The following is a 21,850-nucleotide window of genomic DNA, read 5'->3' as shown; positions in this document are numbered from 1 at the left end:
GCTCACATGTCTCTTCTCAGCAGCTCCTTTGCAGAGAGAGGGAAGGCCTGGATAAGTCCTCCCCAAGAAGGCCAATGCCTTCTTCCTTCTTTTTCTCAGGAAACAGCGAGGTTTACCTGAAAGAAGGTAGAATTTAAAGGCTGACAGGCAAGGTATGAATGCCAGGTCTGCGATTTCTTCGCTGAATGAACTTGCCTAAAACACCTTTCAGAGTCTCGATTTTCTCCTCCGTCAAATGGGTTTCTAATATTTACTAGCCACCAGATTGTGGGGAGAAGACGCAATGAATAGAGGCGGAAGCAATACAGACTAAGTGATAGCCATCCTAGATCCTTTCGAATTTCCTTGCTATGGCATTGAATTGTTTGAAAGACGTTAAGAGGAGTGATCTAAATTAATCCCTCCATTTCCATATAAAATATTTGACAACTTTTTTTCTGGTAGAATAAAGATCAGAGATCAGCAACATTTTTCTGTAAAGGGCCAGATTAGAAATATTTTCCACTTTGGGGGCTGTATAGTCTCAGCCACAACTATGTAACTTTGCCGTGTAGCACAGAAGGGGCCATGTATCATACGTAAATGAATAGGTGTGACAGTGTTCCAATAAAACTTTATTTACAATAGCAGGTGGCAGTGGGCTGGACTGGCTCACAGGCTGCAATCTGCCCAGCCTTGGGTTTGGAGCTGGTGAAGAGCATGCCCCTGGCCAAGCAAAGCAGAGGGCCAACCTCCCTCTTTCTGCCAGCACCCTCTTAGAAATCCACCTCGAGGGCTCCAGAGACAGAGCCCATGCAAGCCACTGAAATCCCCCCTCTGCCTTTGAGAACTGGAGGTTTAGATTTATGGGCATGACAATTTGTTTCACATAATTCTGTCAGTAATTACATCGACTTCCACCAGCAGCCATTAGGTAAATGATTTGGCCCTTTCCCCTGAGTAATATTTTCCCCCACTGAAATAAATGGAGGGTGCATTTCTCTCCCATAAGTTAAGCATATTATTTGCCTCATCACACAAGGCAAATGCAGTAGCTCCGAGCTATTAGTCTATCACTGCAGCAATCAGACGGCCAGGAGCCAGAAGTAATTTACAACAGGGAAGTAAACAGGGCCCCAGATAAATAAATAAGAGACCCAGGCTGATCTGGGGCCTGAAAAGATTAAGTAATGAGAGTATCTAACGAGAGATTTAGTGCTAAGTGAACTAGGACCAAAGCAGCATCCCATGGAGGAATGAAATTATATCACTGGAAAGAGATATTACTGAAGTCCCTCATGCTGAGCAGGGAAATCAGCACTTCTTGGGAGGGGAGGGCTACCACCATTAGCATAGCAATTTGGGACTCCTCATTGGAGTCTGGCTAATTAGCTGTAGGTAAATGAGTTCTATATGGTAGGTAAGCAGGGGGCAGTGACCTTGCCCACCAGGAAAGCCTGGTCAGGTCCTCAGTGGTGGTGGGATTCTAAGTACCAGGCTGGGGTCTTTTCTTAAATACAAAGCCTCCTTATAAAGGAGAAGTAACTATCTGGGATGGAGAAGAAAATGATGCTGATGCAAAGCTGACTTTAGCTTTTTAACTTCTGAAATGCCTAGAGGGTGGAGACTGGGCTCCTAATGAATTGTCTTCCCTGGAACTGCTGTGAGCTCTGGGAAGCAGTCTCTGTCACCCCCACCTCAAGGAGACTTCCTTTCTCTTCCCTTCCTTTGAGGGAAGAGAGTGGCACTGCCAGTCTCTCAATAGCAGGGTGGAATCCTTAGGGAGTCATCCTCCAATTTTTCCTTCTGATTGCCTATTCTGTTGATTCTTTCCCTGGAATCACTCTCATGTGAGGTTTGTCCTTTCAGTTCCCTTCTTTAAGAAAAAATGTACATCATGACAGCAACCACGTGGAGGCAGTCCTAGTGCTTTGGTAGAACCACTCACAATTTTTCTACAGGTGAGAATGGCTAATCCTTAGTTTCTGCCGCAAATCTATCACCAGTATCATCAACATCCTTTTCTTAAAAAAGTAACTGCTATCCCAGCTGGCCCAACCCAGGGAAGCATCAATCTTTTACTTCTTGTAAGCTAAGATTCTGTCTTCTGTGATCCCCCTGTCGCTTAATGAAAAATCATGGCTAAGGTAAGCAGGTACCTTTAGGCTGTGCCCACAGCAACAAACCAGAAATCTGAGTGCCAAGGTTTGTGAGTCCCCCACTGCTCCATGCCTCCATTTCTCCAACTGTAAAATGAGGGCATTGCTATAGAAGTTCCAGAAGGTGCCATTCAGCTCTGGCATGCTATGAAGGTGGCTTCTTACCCACTGAGCGGTTGCTGTAGAGACAAGAGCTTACACAGAGCTTGGCACAGAATGGAGAGTCACATGTGTGATCAGAGATTCTTCCAGCTGCCTTGGGAGGAGCCAGACAAAGACTAAAACAAACCTGAGGTATACCGCACCCCACCACACACACACGACTCTTATTTTCTTTCTTTCCTTTCTATTACCATATCTCTATCTTTAGCACCCCTCTTCCCTGTTTAATTTTATTGTTGCTGTTATCTTTTCTTCCTTCCTCCCCTTCTTCCATTCTTCAGGTTTTCTTCCTTTCTTTCCATTCTATAACCCTTCCCCCCGACCCGATTCATTTAACGAATATATTCTCACTCATAAGACACCTCTTCTCTTTCTTATGACATGGATTAAAGATAGTGATGAAGTCAGGTTGTTCCTAACAGCAGCCTCTCTCATTGACTTTATTGCTCTTGAGCAAATAAAGAGAATCTCAAGAGCTTACATTCTTCAGTGCAAGGTGGGTGACGGGCCCATGATTGAATGATGGTAGGTTTGCAGAAAGGAGAAGTGACAGGTAGGGGTGGAGGGGGCAGGATGTAGGAGAAGAACAAACAGTAGGTTGGTGGTACAGCTTTATACAACACCAAGCCCGAGTGTCTCAGAGTTAGTTTGGAAAACACTAATATGTTGTTGCACCAGTGTGGTTCTGGTTCAATTATTTTAGAAGATACGGTTCATTTCAGGTCTGGACTAATTCACCAGAGGTATTTCAAACAACCTCTGGTTTAGATCTCAGATCAAGAAAAAAAATAATTTGGAGGTTTAGGTCAATGTTCAATAAATTAGTGAAACCTATTCCTTTTTCTTTTTTTTTTTTCCAGACAAGGTTTGGTTTTTGTTTGAGTCTCCACAGGTTATTTTTGTAAAGCCTTCACTAAGTTGAGGCTTCCAATAGCTAGACAATCCCTTTCAATGTCTATCAGAAGTCAAAAAATCAGTGAGGCCTAGAGATGAAGCCAACACAGCTTATCTTTTCATTTCACTGTATCGCAGAATATTATTCCCAGATCTTTGAAACAGCATCAAAAACAACATTCCCCTCCCCAGCTCTCAGTCTCAAGCACTGGCTCACATCTGCTTGAAGAGGATTCTAGCATGGGCTGTTTCTTTCTCTTTGGTGGGAGACCCACTGTTGGAGTATGAAATCCTCCCGCACTGGGTTAGTTTTATTCTCATTTGTGTGTGTTTGTGTGAGTGTGCATGAGCATATGTGTGTGTGTGCGCGCATGCTGTTAACTAGTCATTCGGGGCTTTTGCAGGGCAATGAGGAGAGAGCTCTGGTTTGGAACAAAAGGCACCTTTGACCATATAGTGAGAGGGAATAGCAGATTTTGGAGAGACCAGTTTCCTTCTCTCATTTGCTCATTTCCAGAGTGTGTAGCGAGTACCCACCATGTGCTAGATGCAGTGGTAGATGATTGACTTTAGAGTCAACAAAACAGATAAAATCCCTGCATTCAAGAAGCTTACAATCTACTAGGGGGATGAAAGAGCAAAATACAAACAAGTAAACAAATAAATGAGCAAAAAGAATTTCAGGTAATGATAAGTGCTATGAAGAAAATAGAGCAGGATCATCTTGTAGACAGTGACCAATAAGGAAGGGGACTATGACTGCAGACAGGGTTGTCAGGAGAGGGTTCTCTGAGGAAGTGATGGCTGAGCCAGGGCTTGAATTTCAGGAAGGATCTGGCCACACTGACATTTGAGGTCAGCATATTCCAGGCAGAAGGAACAGCAAAGCCAAGAAGAGAATACAATTGTTGGAGCAACAGGAAGAAGGCTCATGATGCTTCAGTGTGGTGTACGTGGGGAGAGTGGCGTGAGATGGCACTAGGACGAGTACCAGGGGCCAGATGATGTAGTGCAGGAGCTTAGGATTTCTTTTCAGGACTATGTAAAGTCATTGGAACTTTTAATTGGGGGAAAGAGGAGATCCGATTTGCCTTAAAACACTAATGGTGGCTGTTCGATTGACAGTGAACAACACAGGAATAGTGGATGCAGCAGGAAGATTACTGAGGTCCTTGAAATCCAGCTAGAAGGACTGCTGGTCCACGGTGATGACAACAGAGACAAAAGGTGGTGAACACTTTGGTAATGCATGGTGAAGACAGAGATGGCAAGTGCTACCCAATATGCACATCACTCACATCAACAGCCCTCTACTCACGGAGGAACTGTAGAACAGAATATTCCCTGGGCAACTCTGTCTTTCCCTGCTGCTTCTTTTCCAGCCCCATTAGACCTAATGATCTCCCATCCTTCACTTTTATTTAAATAAAGGAAGTGTCACACATAGGGAAAATGATCTGCAGAGAATACCATTAGCAATGGAACACCTAACAATTATTTCCTAAGATAATGTTGTTCAACAGCTCCGCCCTTGAGAACTGGTGGTTGGCAACGGTCTTCTCTGAGTTCTAGCATGAAATGAAAGTCCGTGAAGGTCTCAGGTGGAAGCCTGACCCACGCACATCTCTTCCAGGGAAAAGAGAGCTCTCCCTGGAGGCCAGAAAACATTTACAGGAATAATTTACCGTCTCTGACACAGATCTGCCACTATCATCTCTAGGGACCAAAAACACCAATTATGAGCCAAGACATCAAAGAGCTTCCCTCAACCATCACTGCGGCTGCCTTTCTAATCCCTAATATCTCACCATAGCATTGCCCAATAAGTCTAGCACTAAAGTGAAATTATATCTGTGAGTTGATTCAGTAGCCCCAAAAGGATTTTCATTTATCGGTCTGGGATTCTCCTATAGAGAGAAGGTTTTATGTGTGTGGGGGTGGTATGTTAGGTGTATGTGCCTGTGCTTTTGACAAAAAGGAGTCAGAGTGGGAGACAGATACAGGAAGAAGACTATTAGAGCAATGATGTCAAGAAAACTGATGATTCTGCATTTCTCTCTAGATTGCTACCATTGGTTTTCATCTTTTAAAAATTATTAAAGTTGGCTGGGTGCAGTGGCTCACACCTGTAATCCCAACACTTTGGGATGCTGAGGTGGGCGGATCACGAGGTCAAGAGATCGAGACCATCCTGGCCAACATGGTGAAACCCTGTCTCTACTAAAAGTACAAAAAAATTAGCTGGGTGTGCTGGCACGTGCCTGTAGTCCCAGCTACTCGGGAGGCTGAGGCAGGAGAATCGCTTGAACCCAGGAGTTGGAGGTTGCAGTGAGTCAAGATCATGCCACTGCACTCCAGGCTGGTGACAGAGTGAGATTCCATCTCAAAAAAATAAAAATAAAAATTATTGAAGTTAGATTTATCTGAGCATCCTGATCCACAATACAGTTTCATGAATCCCAAATGCAATGAGGCTGAGATAGAGGAGATTAGTCCTAGGTTATCCTTGTACTCTCTTCAAAATCCGGTTTTCTTCTTTAGACCGAGCATTTTTACCTCCAAAAGTCAAGATGCTCCCTTTATCTGGAGAAATGTTGGCATGATTCAACATATATTTCCATCAAAAGCTGACTCGTTGACTAAAAATTCAAGTCCAGAGTCCCAGACACACCGAGAGGCCAAATCATCAGTTCAATAGCAGGATATTCCACTTGGCCAACCTTGGGGAGAGTTTCTGGCTATGCAACAGGCAGTGCTAATCAAGGGGCAGGGGGGCACACTTCTAAGCAGGCTTCATCACCATAAGCAGGGTGAGGAGAATTAGAAAAGGAATGATGGGAAGAAAGAAACATCATGAATAAAACATTAGAATATTATTCTAAACCATGAATCAAAAACTCAGGTCCAGCACACCGAATTTAGGCAAGGAGCGTGAAATTGACTTAAACGTCTCCATTTCTATTTGGTTTGGACAGTGCTGTGTTATCATAGCTTTGCTGTTGTTAATATTGCGTCAACACTTTCATTACAGGCCTCAACCTCCAGGACTTTGTAAGTGAACTGCAAAGCTTACAAATGGAATTTAATGTTCAAATCTAGGATACTGAGTCCATAGGAAAGCCAGAAGAAAGACAAAGTTACAGATGTTTCTGGTGATTTGAAATTATGCTAGAATTTGGGGCATCAAATTAAAATACTATTTGTCCCCTGGAGGGATTCCCAAATGTTGGTTGAAAATGAGAGATAATTAGGCTCTTTAGAAATGTTTCTGTTGATGCTGAATGTGGTTCAAGAACAAATATTTCAAGATTATTAGATGTGGGTACATTTGCATCATTCAGACAACTGAAGAATGTGTGTTTGGGTTCTGCTCGCCTCAAAAAGTTGTTATTTTTCTATATACAATGCAGTATTTCCCTGATATTTAATTTCATGGATAGTTTCTAACTCCAGATAGAGAATGAAGAACCCATGGTATGGGTGAAGGCTGGCTTCTGGTCCTCATTCTTAACAAAGAGATGACTATTTCAGCACCCTTGGTGATGCCACAAAACCCTGCCTAGGCTGGCCGACCCCACCACATGTCACAGGGTGCTGAGAGCGGCACTGGTTTTGTGGAGAAAGGGCTCAGCTGTCACAGTTTCAACTCCACAGGTGGGTCCCAGCCAAGGAAGTCTGAGAAAGAGCCAGGTGGCAAGAAGCCCACACTTACACCCACTGGGCTCAGGTTAGACATTTCTGAGTTCTATATTTAGCATCCCAACCACCAGCACATTGGAGTGACACACACACAGTAGGTGTTCAACAATGCTTTAGTTGTCCCTGGACACACACTTCTCTTCCTAGAAATGGGGCAGGAATATGAACAGGGAATTGACTGAGTTCCAAGTATCAGCTGGGTGTTTGTTTTATTTTTCCATTTTCCTAACTCACTATTTTCATGTGTAGTAAAGGAGAGTGTACTGATGTATGAAGCGAGGAGGTGAGCTTGTCTTGCCATCAGCTATTCAATGTACCACCAGGGCTAAGATTTAGGAGGTTTTTCTGAAGCCCTTACACATACAACCCTTTCTCCCTACATTCCTCCTTTCCTGCAGTGAGTGATTCAGTTGGTCCTAGATTTCACCATTATCTCTAATGGTCCAGTGCTGCTCAACAAAGGTTGGTCTGATTTCCTTAAAGGATGGCTTTTCTGACTCTGGTCCACGGCATGACTCTAGGATGATACAAATATCTTCAGAAAACCATCTTGGAAGGCACACCAAGTAAACCAGCAAAAACCCTTACCTTCAAACCAAAGAAAATACTAAATCCATGAAATCACTTAAGCCACCCTTCCAAAGAGAAGGAGATTCAAAATGTTTTATGCAGCAACCTATAAGAAACTCATTTTGTGGGATGTTTCACATTCCAGCCCATGGTTTATTCCCCCATATATCCCTGCCAGTAATATCAACCAGATGTGGCAAAGAAGTCTGTGCAGAATTGTAAAAATTACAAGCATATTCTGTAATTCCAAAGCATTGTAAAGTCACAGTTTGGTTTTCTTTCCTTCTTAAAAAAAATTTAAAAACAATTTCCAAGCTGGCAGAATGTACTTCTCAGTACAAGTATTGCCTGATCACGTTAGAAAACTCTTCTGCTGGTCCACAGGGCTGAAGAGACAAAAAACGTAAAACCCAACTCTACCTTTGATAAATCATAGGAAATTTAGAAAGGTCTACTTGCTAGCATGTATTTAGGTCTATAAATCTTTTTCTTTCAATGTTTTAAGTATTAATATCCTAGATCTCAGATAGGAGCATGTGCTCATATATACTCATAGGAGCATACAAGCTCAAAATATTGAACCATGAAAGCTTCATAAATTTACGATTGTTATCTCTCTCTCATTCAAGATGTGTTTTTGCATAGAAAGAACACCATAAGGTAGGGAAAAAATGCACAGGGAGTAAGAGGGTGAGAAAGTCAGAGAGACCTGGCTTCATTTCTGGTGAATGGGTGAAACTCAAGCCCAGTTTCATCATCAGTGCAGCAGACCTAAAAACACCTTTCCTGCAGGATTCTTGGGAGGACTGAAGGAGTTGGCATCAACATAAGGTACCTAGCATACATTAGGTGCTCAAAAGATGTTTGGTTCCTTCCTTTAAAATATATAAAATAACAGGGGCTGTATGAGATAGATGTTTCTTAAAATATGCCCCTAAGTGACACACAACAAAATCACCTAGGGTGCCTATTTATAAAGTCAAATCCCCTGGTCCACTCCAAATCTAATGAACCAGACTTCCTGGACGTGTGGCCTGGGATACAGCACTTTAACCATCATTTCAAGAGATTTGCTTCTATATGCTAAGTTTGAAAACCAACCATAGCCTAGGTCCTTGCTCTGCTGTGGTCCTAGGCCAGCACGATCACTCGGGAATCTGTTAGAAATGCAGATCCTTAGGTCACACTCCAGACTCACACCATCAGAATTCACATTTTAACAAGATCCTTAGGTGTTCAGATACATACTAAAGTTTCAGAAGCACAGGTCTAGATTGCTATTCCCAGCTCAAAAATTCTGTAATGCAGAATCTACAAGGCCGTTTAAATGTTAGCCTTGTTACCAACTCTGTGGTAAGTCCACAGGCTTCTGTGCTCAGCTGGACACATCCTATTGGAGGAGAGAGACGACACCTCCCAGACCTTCATCCCTGGCACTGGCTTCAGATACTATAGAGAGAATGACACAGCACCCACCATAATCCATTCTGTGTTCGCACACAGATTGAAGCAAAACCTGTTTTCAAAAGCACGACAAACCCTGGAATTGATGACATGTGCCATAAGACAAACACAAGGCTGGCCTCACTGCAGCATTCAGCGTTTGGGGGATCAGGGAGAAAAATCAGGAAATGGGGACTCAGTTTGCAAGGACATTTTGCATGAGCTTTGGGTGGTTGTGTCCCTGAAAAACATCACCCCACGTATGAGATGGTGAAGCTGGTCCTGCCATCCCTGGCCTCTGAAATCCAGGCCGGCACACAAGGGAGCAGGTCTCTGCATCCAGCTTCAGGCAGGCGGGCAGTCTCTGAAGCCCCCCACCAGCCCGATGGATTGGTTTTCCTGTTGTGCTATTATCATTTCACCACATCAGATAACAACTCCACTGGAAAATTGGGTAGTATGGTTTTTGTTTTCTCCACTGGGTTTTCACTTTTATGGCACTGTTTCACATCAATGCAGAGTTTTATAGGGACACATATTGCATGTAGTTATGTTTTAAAGTTTAGTGCTGAATTGGAAGACTAAGGTGGCTGCAAAGGGCTCTGTGAGTAGCAGAAAGCACTACCTAGAGGTGCACGGCTCCAGTCATTCAACAACTCTGAGCTCATTTAGGGCTTCATAGAGATAAAGGAGCTGGCATTCACTGAATTCGTAACTAGGCGCCTGGCACTTTAGTTACTAACTTCTCAGAAGTACAGTACAGGAATCATGGTTAGGAGTGTGGGCTCTGGAGTCAGGCAAGCTTGAGTTTCAACTTTGGCTCAGCCAGTTACCGGCTCTGTGACCTTGAGCAAGCTGTCTAAATCTCTAGGCCTCTGTTTCTGTCTCTTTAAAATGGGGATAATATCATATCTACCTCTGACATCTGAGAGGGAGTGACAGAATATAGGTGAAACACTTTGCAGAGCACCTGACCCCTAGCAAATACACCACACACATTTGGGAACTAATCAGGGCTGAATTGCCCCTGCCCCCCACCCCCGAAAGGCTTATGTTGAAGCCCTAATCCCAATGCCTCAGAACATAACCATATTGGAGATCAGGTTGTTAAAGTGGTGATCAAGCTAAAATGAGGCCAGCAGGGTGGAGTCCTAACCCAACATAACTGGTGTCCTCATAAGAAGAGGAGGAGACACCAGGGGTATGCTACCACAGAGGCACGACCACATGAGGCTGCAGCAGGGAAGGTGGCTATCTGCAAGCCAAGGAGAGGGGTGCCAGGAGGAACCAATCCAGCCAGCATCTTGATCTTGGACTTCTGTCCTCCAGAACTGTGAGAAAATACATTTCTGTAGTTTAAGCCACTCAGCGTGTGGTATTGTGTGATGGTAGCTGAGCAAGCTATTGTAGGAACTATGATTAGCATTCCTATTGTATAGCTAACCAACACAAGACTGAAAACAGTGAGGTCACTTGCCCAGGGTCACCAGAAGGGGGGATTCAAACCCAGGTCTGTCTGGTTCCCAAGTTTCTGATCCTTGCTTTAATGTTGGACTGCCTCAAAGAAACATGAGATCATGGTTCTGAATGCAGCTTCCAATTTGTGTGGGCTTGGAGCATGTACACACGACACCTGTGATAAAAGCAGAAAATGGTGAATATGAAGAGGCAGTGCGCACTAGCCGAGATGAGAATTCAGAGGAGGACTCAGCCCCGGGAAGCAAGTTCCCTGGAAGCTGGAGTCTAGCGGCCTTGAACTAGCAGGCTAGCAGGCGAGGTTTCACCATGTTGCCCAGGCTGAACTTTCTGGTGGGGAATCTGCTCTTCCATGATAACAGCGCCAGTGACTCGGGGCTAAGTTGGTTGGCCACATTGCATATAGTTTTTGGGTGCCTGGGGATTAACTTTCCAAGTCACTTGCAACTCCACTGCCCAAGTGAACGACAGCAGGTTTAGCCTCAGTGGCTTTTTTTTTTTTTTTTTTTTTTTTTAAAGCTGTCAAATACCTCGTAGAAGGGAATGGAGAATAGATAAGCCCTCCACCTGACTGTAAGTACAACTGCTTATGCAGCTATGGGTTTTTTGTTTGTTTGTTTGTTTTTGAGACGGAGTCTCACTTTGTCACCAGGCTGGAGCACAGTGGCGCGATCTCAGCTCACTGCAACCTCTGCCTCCCGGGTTCAAGTGATTCTTCTGCCTCAGCCTCTGAGTAGCTGGGTCTACATGCGTGCGCCACCACGCCCAGCTAATTTTTGTGTTTTTAGTAGAGACAGGGTTTCACCATGTCGGCCAGGATAGTCTCTATCTTTCGACCTCATGATCCGCCCACCTTGGCCTCCCAAAGTGCTGGGATTATAGGCGTAAGCCACTGCGCCCTGCGGCAGCTGTAAGTTTTAAACCATTACCAAATATGGAACCTGACTACTTGAACCTGAATCTGGGATAGGTGGGCTGAAAGGAGTCCCTTGGACTGCTCACCCTTATAGGGCAAAGATAAACTTTTTTTCTTTTCTTTTTTTTTTTTTTTTTTGAGACAGAGTCTCGCTCTGCCACCCAGGCTAGAGTGCAGTGGCACAATCTCAGCTAAGTGCAAGCTCCACCTCCCGGAATCAAGTGATTGATCCTCACCTCGGCCTCCCGAATAGCTGGGATGACAGGCATGCACCACCATGCCCAGCCAATTTTTGAATTTTTAGTAGAGACAAGGTTTTGCCACATTGGCCAGGCTTATCTCAAACTCCTGACTTCAAGCGATCGGCCCGCCTCGGCCTCCCAAAGTGTTGGGATTACAGGCGTGAGCCACCACTCCCGACTGCAATGATAAATTCTTAAAAAAAAAGTTGTGAACCATGTGTCCCTCAGCTCCCACGAAAGCTCTCTAATCTGGTAAAACACAGAGGGTGTATTTTGTTTGTTTGAGGTGGGGTCTCACTCTGTCGCCCAAGCTGGAGTACAGTGGTGTGATCTCAGCTCTCTGCAACCTCCGTCTCCAGGGCTCAAGCGATCCCTGCACCTCAGCCTCACAAGTAGCTGGGACCACAGGTGCAGGCCACCATGCCTAGCTATATTTTTGTATTTTTGGTAGAGGCGGAGTTTCACCATGTTGCCCAGGCTGGTCTCGAACTCCTGAGCTCAGGCAATCCGACTGCCTTGTCCTCCCAAACTGCTGGGATAACAGGCATGAGCCACTGCACCCAGCCATGCAGGGGATTTTAATCACTGCTTGCATCTTGCCTTCTGTTCCTTCTAAAGAATTTCTGGCAATATTAACCAGTCAGCCTTTAAATAACTAGAAATCCTTCACTGTCTCTCCCATTGGTAGGTTAAAGAAAAACCTGGAAGGGGATGGAAAGGGAGAAACTAATAGCCTATAGGCCATGCAAGATCATGCTCCATCCTGTCCTCACTAGATGAAGCCCAGAGAGGCCAAGTAACATGCCCAGAGCCACACAGCTTACAGGTAGAAGAGCCAGCATGACGACCCAGGTCTTCCCACTCCAAGTCCAGTGCTCATCCAACCCTCTTCTAATTTGGAGACTGGACTCCTTCCCTAGGTGCTGCAATGTTTATGCCACAGAGCCTAAAGCCCCAGCGTATGCACTACTCTCATCAGCTGGCCAGTCAAGGTCAGCCATGACCATCTTCCATGCAGTATTTACTATGTGCTTTGTTCAATGCCAATTATTTTCCCCCAGATAATTCCTATTTATCCTCACAACAACATGGAGAGGTCATTTCTACCATTGTCTATGTTACTGATGAAGAACCTGGGACAAGAGAGGTTAAGTAACTTGCCAAAGGTTTCGGGACACACAGTGGGCAGTCCCTTAACCCCTTCACTTGACTGCCTCCTCCTGTCCTCTGCTCTGGGTCAGGTGCTGCAGCAGCCTAGAAAGAACAGAAGCCCAGTCTCCACATTTGACCATGATCTATGTCAGGATGTCAGGGGGCAAATATTTACTGAGTGACCCAAGTATGGTAGAGACCTCACTGGGCATTTTGCAGACCACAGCAATATAAGTTCAGGGCACTTCCAAGATCTGGGATTTCTGGGATTCTATGGCTCATGCTCTGTGTGTTTGAACAGCATAAGAGGACAGATACCCTGCTAATACACACATGGGTCAGATGGTACTGGCTGTAAGATGGGTGCACGGAGGGTAACCAGCAAAGTCCTAAGGGAAACCCTTGGATATATGACAGGTCCATCACCAATCCTTTTGAGCATAACTTCAGCTGCCTATGGTAGTTAGCATGGCAGTGTGGTATGGCAGAAAACATAAGGAATTGGCAGAGACACAGATGTGTACCAAGTCCAAGTTCCACTGCATCCTAGTTATACAACTATGGGTAAGTTAGATACCCCTAAGCTTTAGAAATAGATTTAATAATGATTCTCTTTGCATGATTGTTGTGATGGTTAAGTCTAAGCATTGAGGCAAAGTGCCCAGTACAGTACTGCTTCTTAGATAGATGGGATATATAATATATACATATATATATATGCAGTAATATGCAGTAATCTAAACTTTGAGCTTTAATTTCCTCATCTATAAAATGAGAGCATTGATTGAGGCTTAGGCAGGGAACTCCCAGTAGAGACAAATGCAGACTCTGGAGTCAGGTTACCCAAATGTGAATCCTGTTTCTGCCACTAAGTAGTTGTCTGATATTGTTCAAATTCTTTAACCTTTCTGTACCTGTTTCACATGTATAGAACAATACTAACCATAGTACCCATCCCACAGAGTTGTCAGGAGAATCAAATGAGTTAATAGACATGAAGTGCTCAGAACAGCACCTGGCACTCAACGTGTTTGCTAGCGCTATTACCTATCTGAAAGTGCTATTGTAAGGATCCAAAGTACTCAAAGCACAGGGAACTGCATATACAGTGGATGCTCAATACACTAGCAGACATCTGTTGTTTTCGCATTTCACGTCCCTTCTTCTGTCTTCTGATAACAGAATTACTCTTTACTGTGGTGAGCCCATTCTCTAAGCAAGTGGGATGAACACAGCTTGATCATCAGAGGACACCATCTCATTAGCAACATTGATTGGCTGGGACATGGGCATATATGACCAAGCTAAGTAATCAGTGTCTACCCTCAGTTCTTTCCAACAGGAACATTGACCAAGTCCCTCTTCACCAGGATCTCTGAATTAGTGCATTTTGAGTCTTTTGCATTAGCTCACAAACAAGTCCACGGTTCCAAGGGAGTGAAGGAACAAGAAGAAGACCTAATGACATGAGCAAGACCCTGGATCCAGCTGTTCTTGAAGCCATTCATAACTACTACTGCTCTTCTCAGCTATGTGAATCAATACACTGCCTCTTTGGGCTAAACTAACTTCTGTCACTTGCTAGTGAGTGGTGTTATAGTCACAGCATAGGTTCTCATAAATATTATTTCCCTTTTCATTACTATTCAAAGCCTGTTTTTATTACATGACTATAGACTTTCCAAGAGATATTCTTTGGATAAATACAAAATATTAAGTAGTTTTGCCTGTATGACAAATAAAAAAAGTAGTATCAAGAATTGTTTATCCCACATGGCATACTCTGGCGTAGCCAGCCACATAGAACCCACATTTAGCATGAAAAATGCCTCACTGTGTCTATTGAGATGCAGTGCTCTTTTAAAACAGAGCCAGTGGCATATGTATACACACTCATGATTGCACAGTTATTGATTTCTAATTTGTACCCTGCTTACTTCCGAAAAGGCTCTCGAGTGGCTGACAAAATAAGACAAAGACACAGAGGGCCATTAAGAAAAATCAAAGATCAAGCCCAGAGAGAAAAAGGGATTGCTGATTATAGCCCAAACTTGGGTTAATATAGCTGCTCCAATAAAAAAAATTATATTTAGCTCTCAGCTTTTTGGCAGCCATTCAAAGTGTGTCATAATAGGGCACACAGAGAACTGGACATCCTTCATGTCTATAGCTCAATACCCAGAACAGAGGCCATGCTGGAACAGACACCCAGGGAAAACCTTACTGAATGAGTGAGTGAATGAATAAATGAATGAACAGTGGATAAAAGAATCAAAGCTCGCCAAGGGCACTGTTTCTATCCTTAGGCCTATATCAGTCATTTATTCATCTACCCATTCAACCACCACTGACTGAGTGCCTATGTGTGCCAAACTACACCCGGACAGGGACCCAGCAAGAGACGGATACCAAAATGAGTCAAACGTCATCCCTGCCTTCCCAGCTGCAGCTCTCTGACTTGAAGCAAAAGCTCAGCGTAATTGACCTCAATGCTTATCACAACTCCTAGTCTCTTCATGCCTCCCAGAGAAAGGAGATCAGAAACTGAGGTTGTAAAGACGGGAACTGTAGGAGTAATAATAGTTGCCTTGGTGCTTACACTTATAGAGCAATTAAAAAAAAACACGCACACCATGATCTCACTGGATACTTACACTTCCTCTATAAGGTAGGTAAAAGGGAGGAGAGGGTATCTCCCTTTACTGATGAAGATATTTAGATACCAAAGGAAAAGTGACTCTCTCAAGCTCTCTCAGGACATGGCAGAGGACATAACTCATAGGTTCCCCATGCCCACGTCCCTGGCTCCCAGAATCTCAGAGACCTGTTATCACCACTTGAACTTCCTGCTTTGCCTGGATCAAGACCAACTCTGCAAAAATGGCCATCACCTGATAGTCATGGGAAGGTTTCTGTGAGCAAGAACCAGCCCACCTGACAACCTGCAGCGGCTGGGATGCTCAGACCCCACCCACATAAAATCGTCCAGCATTCCAGCCTCACAGGTTGGAAGTACCTTCCCTTTGCCTGAGAAATGAGAAATGATGCTCATTTCTCAGATGGATAGTATATACTCTGCTGTAGTACTTAGTTAAGAGCAGGTTGAAAGGTGCAATGCAATACTGGGTGGAGAGATGGTGATTATGTGAGCATCTAAGGGCAGAGCTATACAAGGCAGGGATGTTACAAACCAGGGTGGTTTCCGGTATGCCTATTTGGCATAGCTTATCCAGCTCTTCTGGACCCCCCGGGCTGCTGAACAACATTTCCTCTGCCCCCATGCCCATCCACGCAGACCCAGACTGGAAGAGTAAAAAGGAGGGTATAGCCTTTCCTACATTTAGCAAATTCAGCTAGGGTGACTGAACCAGAGAAATGGGGCACACAGCAAGAGGAGACCCGACAAAGTTCAGAAGGCAAGCAAGACCACTGCATGACTGGAATACCAGACAACCCTTGCCTGTTCTTGTTCCAGCAAAGTGCCCTTTTAAAAGAAATTTATGTATATAGTCTCTGTGTGTGTGCGTGTGGCTGTGTGTATAGACATCTATAAATATATATTCCTAATTCCGAACTCCTTCATAAGTGCACACACGGACATGTGTTTCATGTTTCCCAATTTATCTCAGGGCCTGGATGCAGTGTTTGGCTGCACAAGTAGACATTAAATGCAACCACTGGGAATCAGAATGGTGGCCACAACGTTGGAGCCTCTCTGCAATGTTAGAGTCTTCCCAGCCAGGCTGTAAATCTTGCTACCTGACTGCAAAGCCATCCAGGACTGTGTCGCTTCATTCAGAAAGGTGAGCTTTGGGCAATCTAGTACACCCCATGAACCGAGTCACTACCAGCATGATTTCGGGTTCACTGTCAATAATTTAATTAGCACTTGCCTGACATCTGCAATACATGAATCACAGTCTCCACTGTCACCTGCAACTCCAGCTCCTGGGCTTCCAAACTCTCCCACTGAATAACAGAGGTATCTCCCACTCTCCCCTCTCCTCATTTTACCCTGCACCACTGAAAAGGATAAAGCAAAATTCAACATGCTTCTTCCTTTTCCCACAAAATCATAAACCCCCAGACCCAGGGTTCCTAGACTGGCAGCGCTAGGAAGTGGGGAAAAGGAAAAGGAAAAGTCAGGAGCTGCCCCAACCAGCAAAGTGATAAGGTTGCCGTGTTTGGTCCAAACCGTTGCCTTCTGAGACCACTGGCAGTCTCGCGTGAATAAACCTATCTCAAACCCCACCTCAGGGAATTTCCCTGAAGTAAGTTCAGACCCACAGTAAATGGAAGCATCTCCTCCCTCCTTGCAAGGCAATTGATCGAATACCACACATCACTAGTCCTCACTGATCACAAAAGCCGCCGATGTCTGAGAGAAGGAGCAAGAAGTCAGGCCTGGAAGTGTATGGGGGTGGATGTCAGGTCAAAGCCCTGCTCCAAGTCTCTATGTCAGGGCCTAACTGCCAAGCTCCACACGGCACGGTGCTCCACAAACCACATCCTCCGCGTCACCAAAGCCAGGCAAGGCAGAAGGTAGAGAACACAAGGCAACTCTACTCACAGTCTGGTGAGCTTCGGCGTGCTCTGGAAAAGCAGTTCTGGAAGGACTTGGAGCTTATTCTTGTTCAGGCGCCTAAAGAGGAAAGAGAATGGAAGGATGTCAAGGAGACATTAAACCAGATCAAATGTATTCAGATACCACTTTAATCAATCAGTCAGTCAATCAATAGGCATTAAGAGACTCTCCACATCTTTCAGTATGGGTTGCTCAACACATGTAAGGTATATTCCCTGTCGGCGGGGCTTAGAGTCAGATTGAGAATGCAAAGCAAAGGTCAGTCAAAAGTAAAAACACAGCAAACGCACTGTGCTGCCACACCTCCATCAGCTGTGATCTTGGACAGACATCACCAATGGATCACAATATTCCTTCCCATGGACCCCAGACAAGACTTTTGAACTTTTCTCACCATGAGCTCCATGTAGTTATTGCTGAGTGATGGAAATAGCACGTGAAATATGCCCCTAAAAACATAAAGGGGCCAGGCACGGTGGCTCATGCCTGTCATCCCAGCACTTTGAGAGGCTGAGGCAGGCAGATCACGAGGTCAAGAGTTCAAGACCTTCTTGGGCAACATGGTGAAACCTCATTTCTAATAAAAATACAAAAAATTAGCTGGGCATGGTGGTGCGTGCCTGTAGTCCCAGCTACTTGGGAGGCTAAGGCAGGAGAATCGCTTGAACCCAGGAGGCAGAAGTTGCAGTGAGCTGAGATTGTGCCACTGCACTCCAGCCTGGTGACTGAGCAAGACTGTCTCAAAAAAAGAGAAAAGAAAAGAAAAGAAAAGAAAAAGAAGAAAAGAAACCATAAATGAAATATCAGAGGAAATATTCAGGATCCTAAATGGTGATCATGGGAGCAGATAGCAGTTGCTTTAGGAATACAGAAGAGGGCATGGCAGATCCCCTTGGATTGAGGAACAAAATGGAATTCTGGCCATCTTGGCTCTGTGGACCAGAGTAGGGTTCCACTGTGAGTTTTGTGGGTCCTTGGCAATTTTGCCTTTGTGGGCTGCTTTCTCCATCAAAAAAATTTTTCATATTACATTTTATAACTATGTTGGTATAAATGCAAATATATTAACATTACATAACATTTCTACCCAAAAGTTCATTTTTGTCTTCCGATATTAGAAGAAATTAAAACATTTTCATGAGTCCCTAACAGTATTGTAGACCCTTATCACCGTCCCCACTGGGACTCATGGAGAAGTACACACTGGGTCAGGGACCAAGGTCTGGGCATGAGGTGGGGCTTATGGCAAAAATTGGCCCAGTAGGGATGGCTCACATTGGATGTTGGCCAACAGAGCCAATCAGTCTCTCTTAAGCATGGTCAATGCTAAACACCCACAGAAAGGCCACCTGAGTTTTTAAGTGACACAGAGTCACCATTATGATCTCCATGAAGGCTGCTTTCTTGGGAGCATTAGGCCAAGAGAGAGGCCCTGTTGCATGCTAGCCCCACGCCCTTCTGCCCTAGTGAAGTGACACAGCCTAGCAAGGGAAATGGGAAGCCACCTAAACCATGGTTAAAGCATACACCCCACAGTCCCCAGAATCCTTCAGAGCCAAAGAGCAGTTCATAGCCTGATGAATTTTTCTACTTAGAGTGAATTGAGTATGTCCTATTACATGGTATAACTATACGATCCCCATCTGAGAGCTAAGCAAACTAAGGAATAGAAAAGGTGAGCTTCTCCCTAGCTCCTGGCCCCAAAGCCCTGGCCCCCTTCCCCTGCCACCAAGCAAACATGCTTCCCTATTTGGGATTTTGCTCCCATTTCCCCCCCTTTCTTCCTAGGTCTATGGACAACAACTTTACAGGGATGAGCGACTAGAAGGAGGTCAAGCAGGACAAAGCATGGGAGAGAGAAGCATTGAAGACTTCACATAATAAGCTCACTGTCAAGAGGGTGCTACTCAGTCTGACAGCCACGCAGTGAGTGGGTAAGCATTGGGCAGGGATGCCATTCATGAGACTCCTGATTAGGAGGAGGCAAGGAGGAAAGGTTGGAAAGTTGGATAAGATAAGCTCTAATTCCCTGGCCACCTCTGGGGCAGCCTGACTCTTGTTTTGTTTTGCTCGAGACGGAGTCTCACTCTGTTGCCCAGGCTGGAGTGCAATGATGCAATCTCGGCTCACTGCAACCTCCATCTCCCAGGTTCAAGTGATTCCCCTACCTCCGCCTCCCCAGTAGCTGAGATCACAGGCACGCACCACCACGCATGGCTAATTTTTGTATTTTTAGTAGAGACGGGTTTCACCATGTTGGCCAGGCTGTTCTCAAACTTCTGACCACAAGTGATCTGCCCGCCTCAGCCTCCCAAAGTGCTGGAATTACAGGAGTGAGCCACTGTACCCGGCTGAGGGCAGTCTGACTCCTAGCCCAGTGCTTTCTCTGTATTTTTTAAAAATTTCTGTAAAATCACATATGAGATTTATCTTCTTAGAAATAAAAAAACTGTACACTAAAAGTGTAGTTAGTTCAGTAGTGTTGAGTATATTTACATTATTGAGCAACTAATCTCCAGAACTTTCTCATCTTGCAAAACTGAAACTCTGTCCCTGTTGAACAACAACTCCCTGTCTCTCCTTCTCCCAGCCCCTGGCAACCACCGTTCCACTGTCTGTCTCTGATTTTGCCTGGTGCTCTTCGACCACTGCCAGTATCTGCTTTTTGTGTGTTCCTGTCACTAAAGTAGAAAAAAAAAAAAGTGGGGAACTCTGGGAAGAGCAGGATGAGGCAATATCTATTTTTATGTTTTGAGTAGTTCCCATGTTCTCAGTGGTAACAGGTGGAAGCCATTGGAACTGGAGAAGGCTTAATGTGATGTCTTTGGGATTCACTGGGGCTGGGCACAGGTCTGGCTATATTGTGCTCTTGTTGTGAGATCCGAGGCAAGCTATCTAGCCCTTTGGACCTCAGTTTCGGATCTGCAAATGGGTTACGGTGAGTCTTCAATGACACAGTGTCTATGCAAGTGTTCAGCACTGCAATAAGAGCATGGCAACAGTGATGATAATGGTGCTGACTGAGTTCTACATGCGTGTCAAACGCCATGCCACGCGCTACACAGGCAGGATCTCAACTGCAGCAGTGCTCATGGTAGGTGTCATTAATCCTGTCTCATATAGAATGAACCTGAAGCCTGGGGAGGTCAAGCCATCCCCAAGGCCACAGTGTCAGGAAGTGGTAGTGGCAGGATTTGCACCCAGTCGGTCAGACTCCAGAGCTCTAGTTCTGAACCACCATGTTACTCGAAGCCTTTCAATAAATAACAGCCCCCTATCCCTTTCCCTTTCTTAATTTTTCTGTTTCTTTTCATCCACGGTTGCCACTTCTTGCAACCCATCCAAGGCAATGAACCACTCTGTGTACACTGGCCTCCCTGAGAAGGAACTCTCTTGAAGGTCCCCAAGGCAAGAACTGGGTCTCTATGTGGGCCTGTCTGGACCCACCCTCTATTGTCACAGCTGTACAAGCCTTGTAAGAGTTACATACAGAGAACCAACACCCCAGTCTAGGCAAAAATCCTAAAACCCAGCCTGCCGCTGTCTGCAGTGAGTAGGGTGTTCAGTTTCCTGAAAACCCTAAACCAGAGTTGAAGCTAAAAATAAAACCAGCTTGGCTCCAAGGCTCCTGGAAGGGAAGGAATCATTTTGTTTTTTGCCAGTATTTGCGGCTGGACAAAAATAAAAATACAACCAAATTTAGTCAATTGTGCGCTGCCCACTGCTTCATAAACCCTGAATGAGGATTCTGGGGCAGATGGGTGGGGCTCTGCTCCCAAAAGCCTTGGGGCCTTTCCACTTGAGCTCGGGCAGGTCACCTCCTGGTTCCCAATATCAGAAGGAGCTAGATACCGTATTTCCAGGTAACTCCAGGATCTTTTCATATTTACTGAGTGAACAGCCCGGCCTGGAAAGTCTTCCTTGAAAAGGTGATGAAGTCTCGAAGCTGCATAAGGTACGCTTCCCATGTGGCCGCTATGAAAGCAGCCCCTGAACAGGAAAATGAACAGAATGAGACTTGCTGTTCTCCTGATAAACAGGTAAGTGCCAGGTGCAGGCAGTGGCTACTGGCCACGGTGCACTCATGCCATCTGCTGTTCTGTTACTCTGGGCCCAGAGGTGGCGATCTCCTGCCATAGTTCAAGCTGGAAGTAAATCCACGATTACTGAATGGAGAACAGGACTGAATGCGACTCACATGAGGACAGAACTGAAAAAGTCACCAAACGAGATGTGGGCCAGGGCAATGACAGGATAAGGCCTTCCTAGGTATTCCCTCTCCCGCTAAGATCAAAACTCCTTCTTAGCCTTCCTAATGCAACAATGGGGAGCACAAAGGTAAAAAAAAAAAAAAAAAAAAAAAAAAAAAAAAAAAAAACCAACTGGCTACTGAGTTGCAAAGTCACACTGATTTTTCAGCCAGAACTGAGAAGCACCAAGAAATAGGCCTTTGTCTTTGTGGAACCACTAAAGGCCTTTCTGGATGTACCTGGGTGTAAGATATAATTAGAAATTTTTGCCACTTCATTGAATTCATCCATGTATCCATTCAACCATTCATCCATCCAACTGT

At 44.9% G+C, this 21,850-nt stretch overlaps 1 protein-coding gene across 1 annotated transcript in view; it reads right to left on the bottom strand.

Moving 5' to 3' along the window:
* SLIT3 (slit guidance ligand 3) overlaps positions 1–21,850 on the bottom strand; it is a 651,942-nt gene that overhangs the window by 524,252 nt on the left and 105,840 nt on the right. The window contains exon 4 of the mRNA XM_010358190.2: positions 17,263–17,334. Within this exon, the coding sequence (XP_010356492.1) occupies positions 17,263–17,334 (72 nt within the window). The remainder of the gene's footprint in view (positions 1–17,262; positions 17,335–21,850) is intronic.

Source organism: Rhinopithecus roxellana, chromosome 3, assembly GCF_007565055.1.
Source record: "Rhinopithecus roxellana isolate Shanxi Qingling chromosome 3, ASM756505v1, whole genome shotgun sequence".
Taxonomy (NCBI): Eukaryota; Metazoa; Chordata; class Mammalia; order Primates; family Cercopithecidae; genus Rhinopithecus; species Rhinopithecus roxellana.
This window is presented reverse-complemented; position numbering and strand designations above follow the sequence as displayed.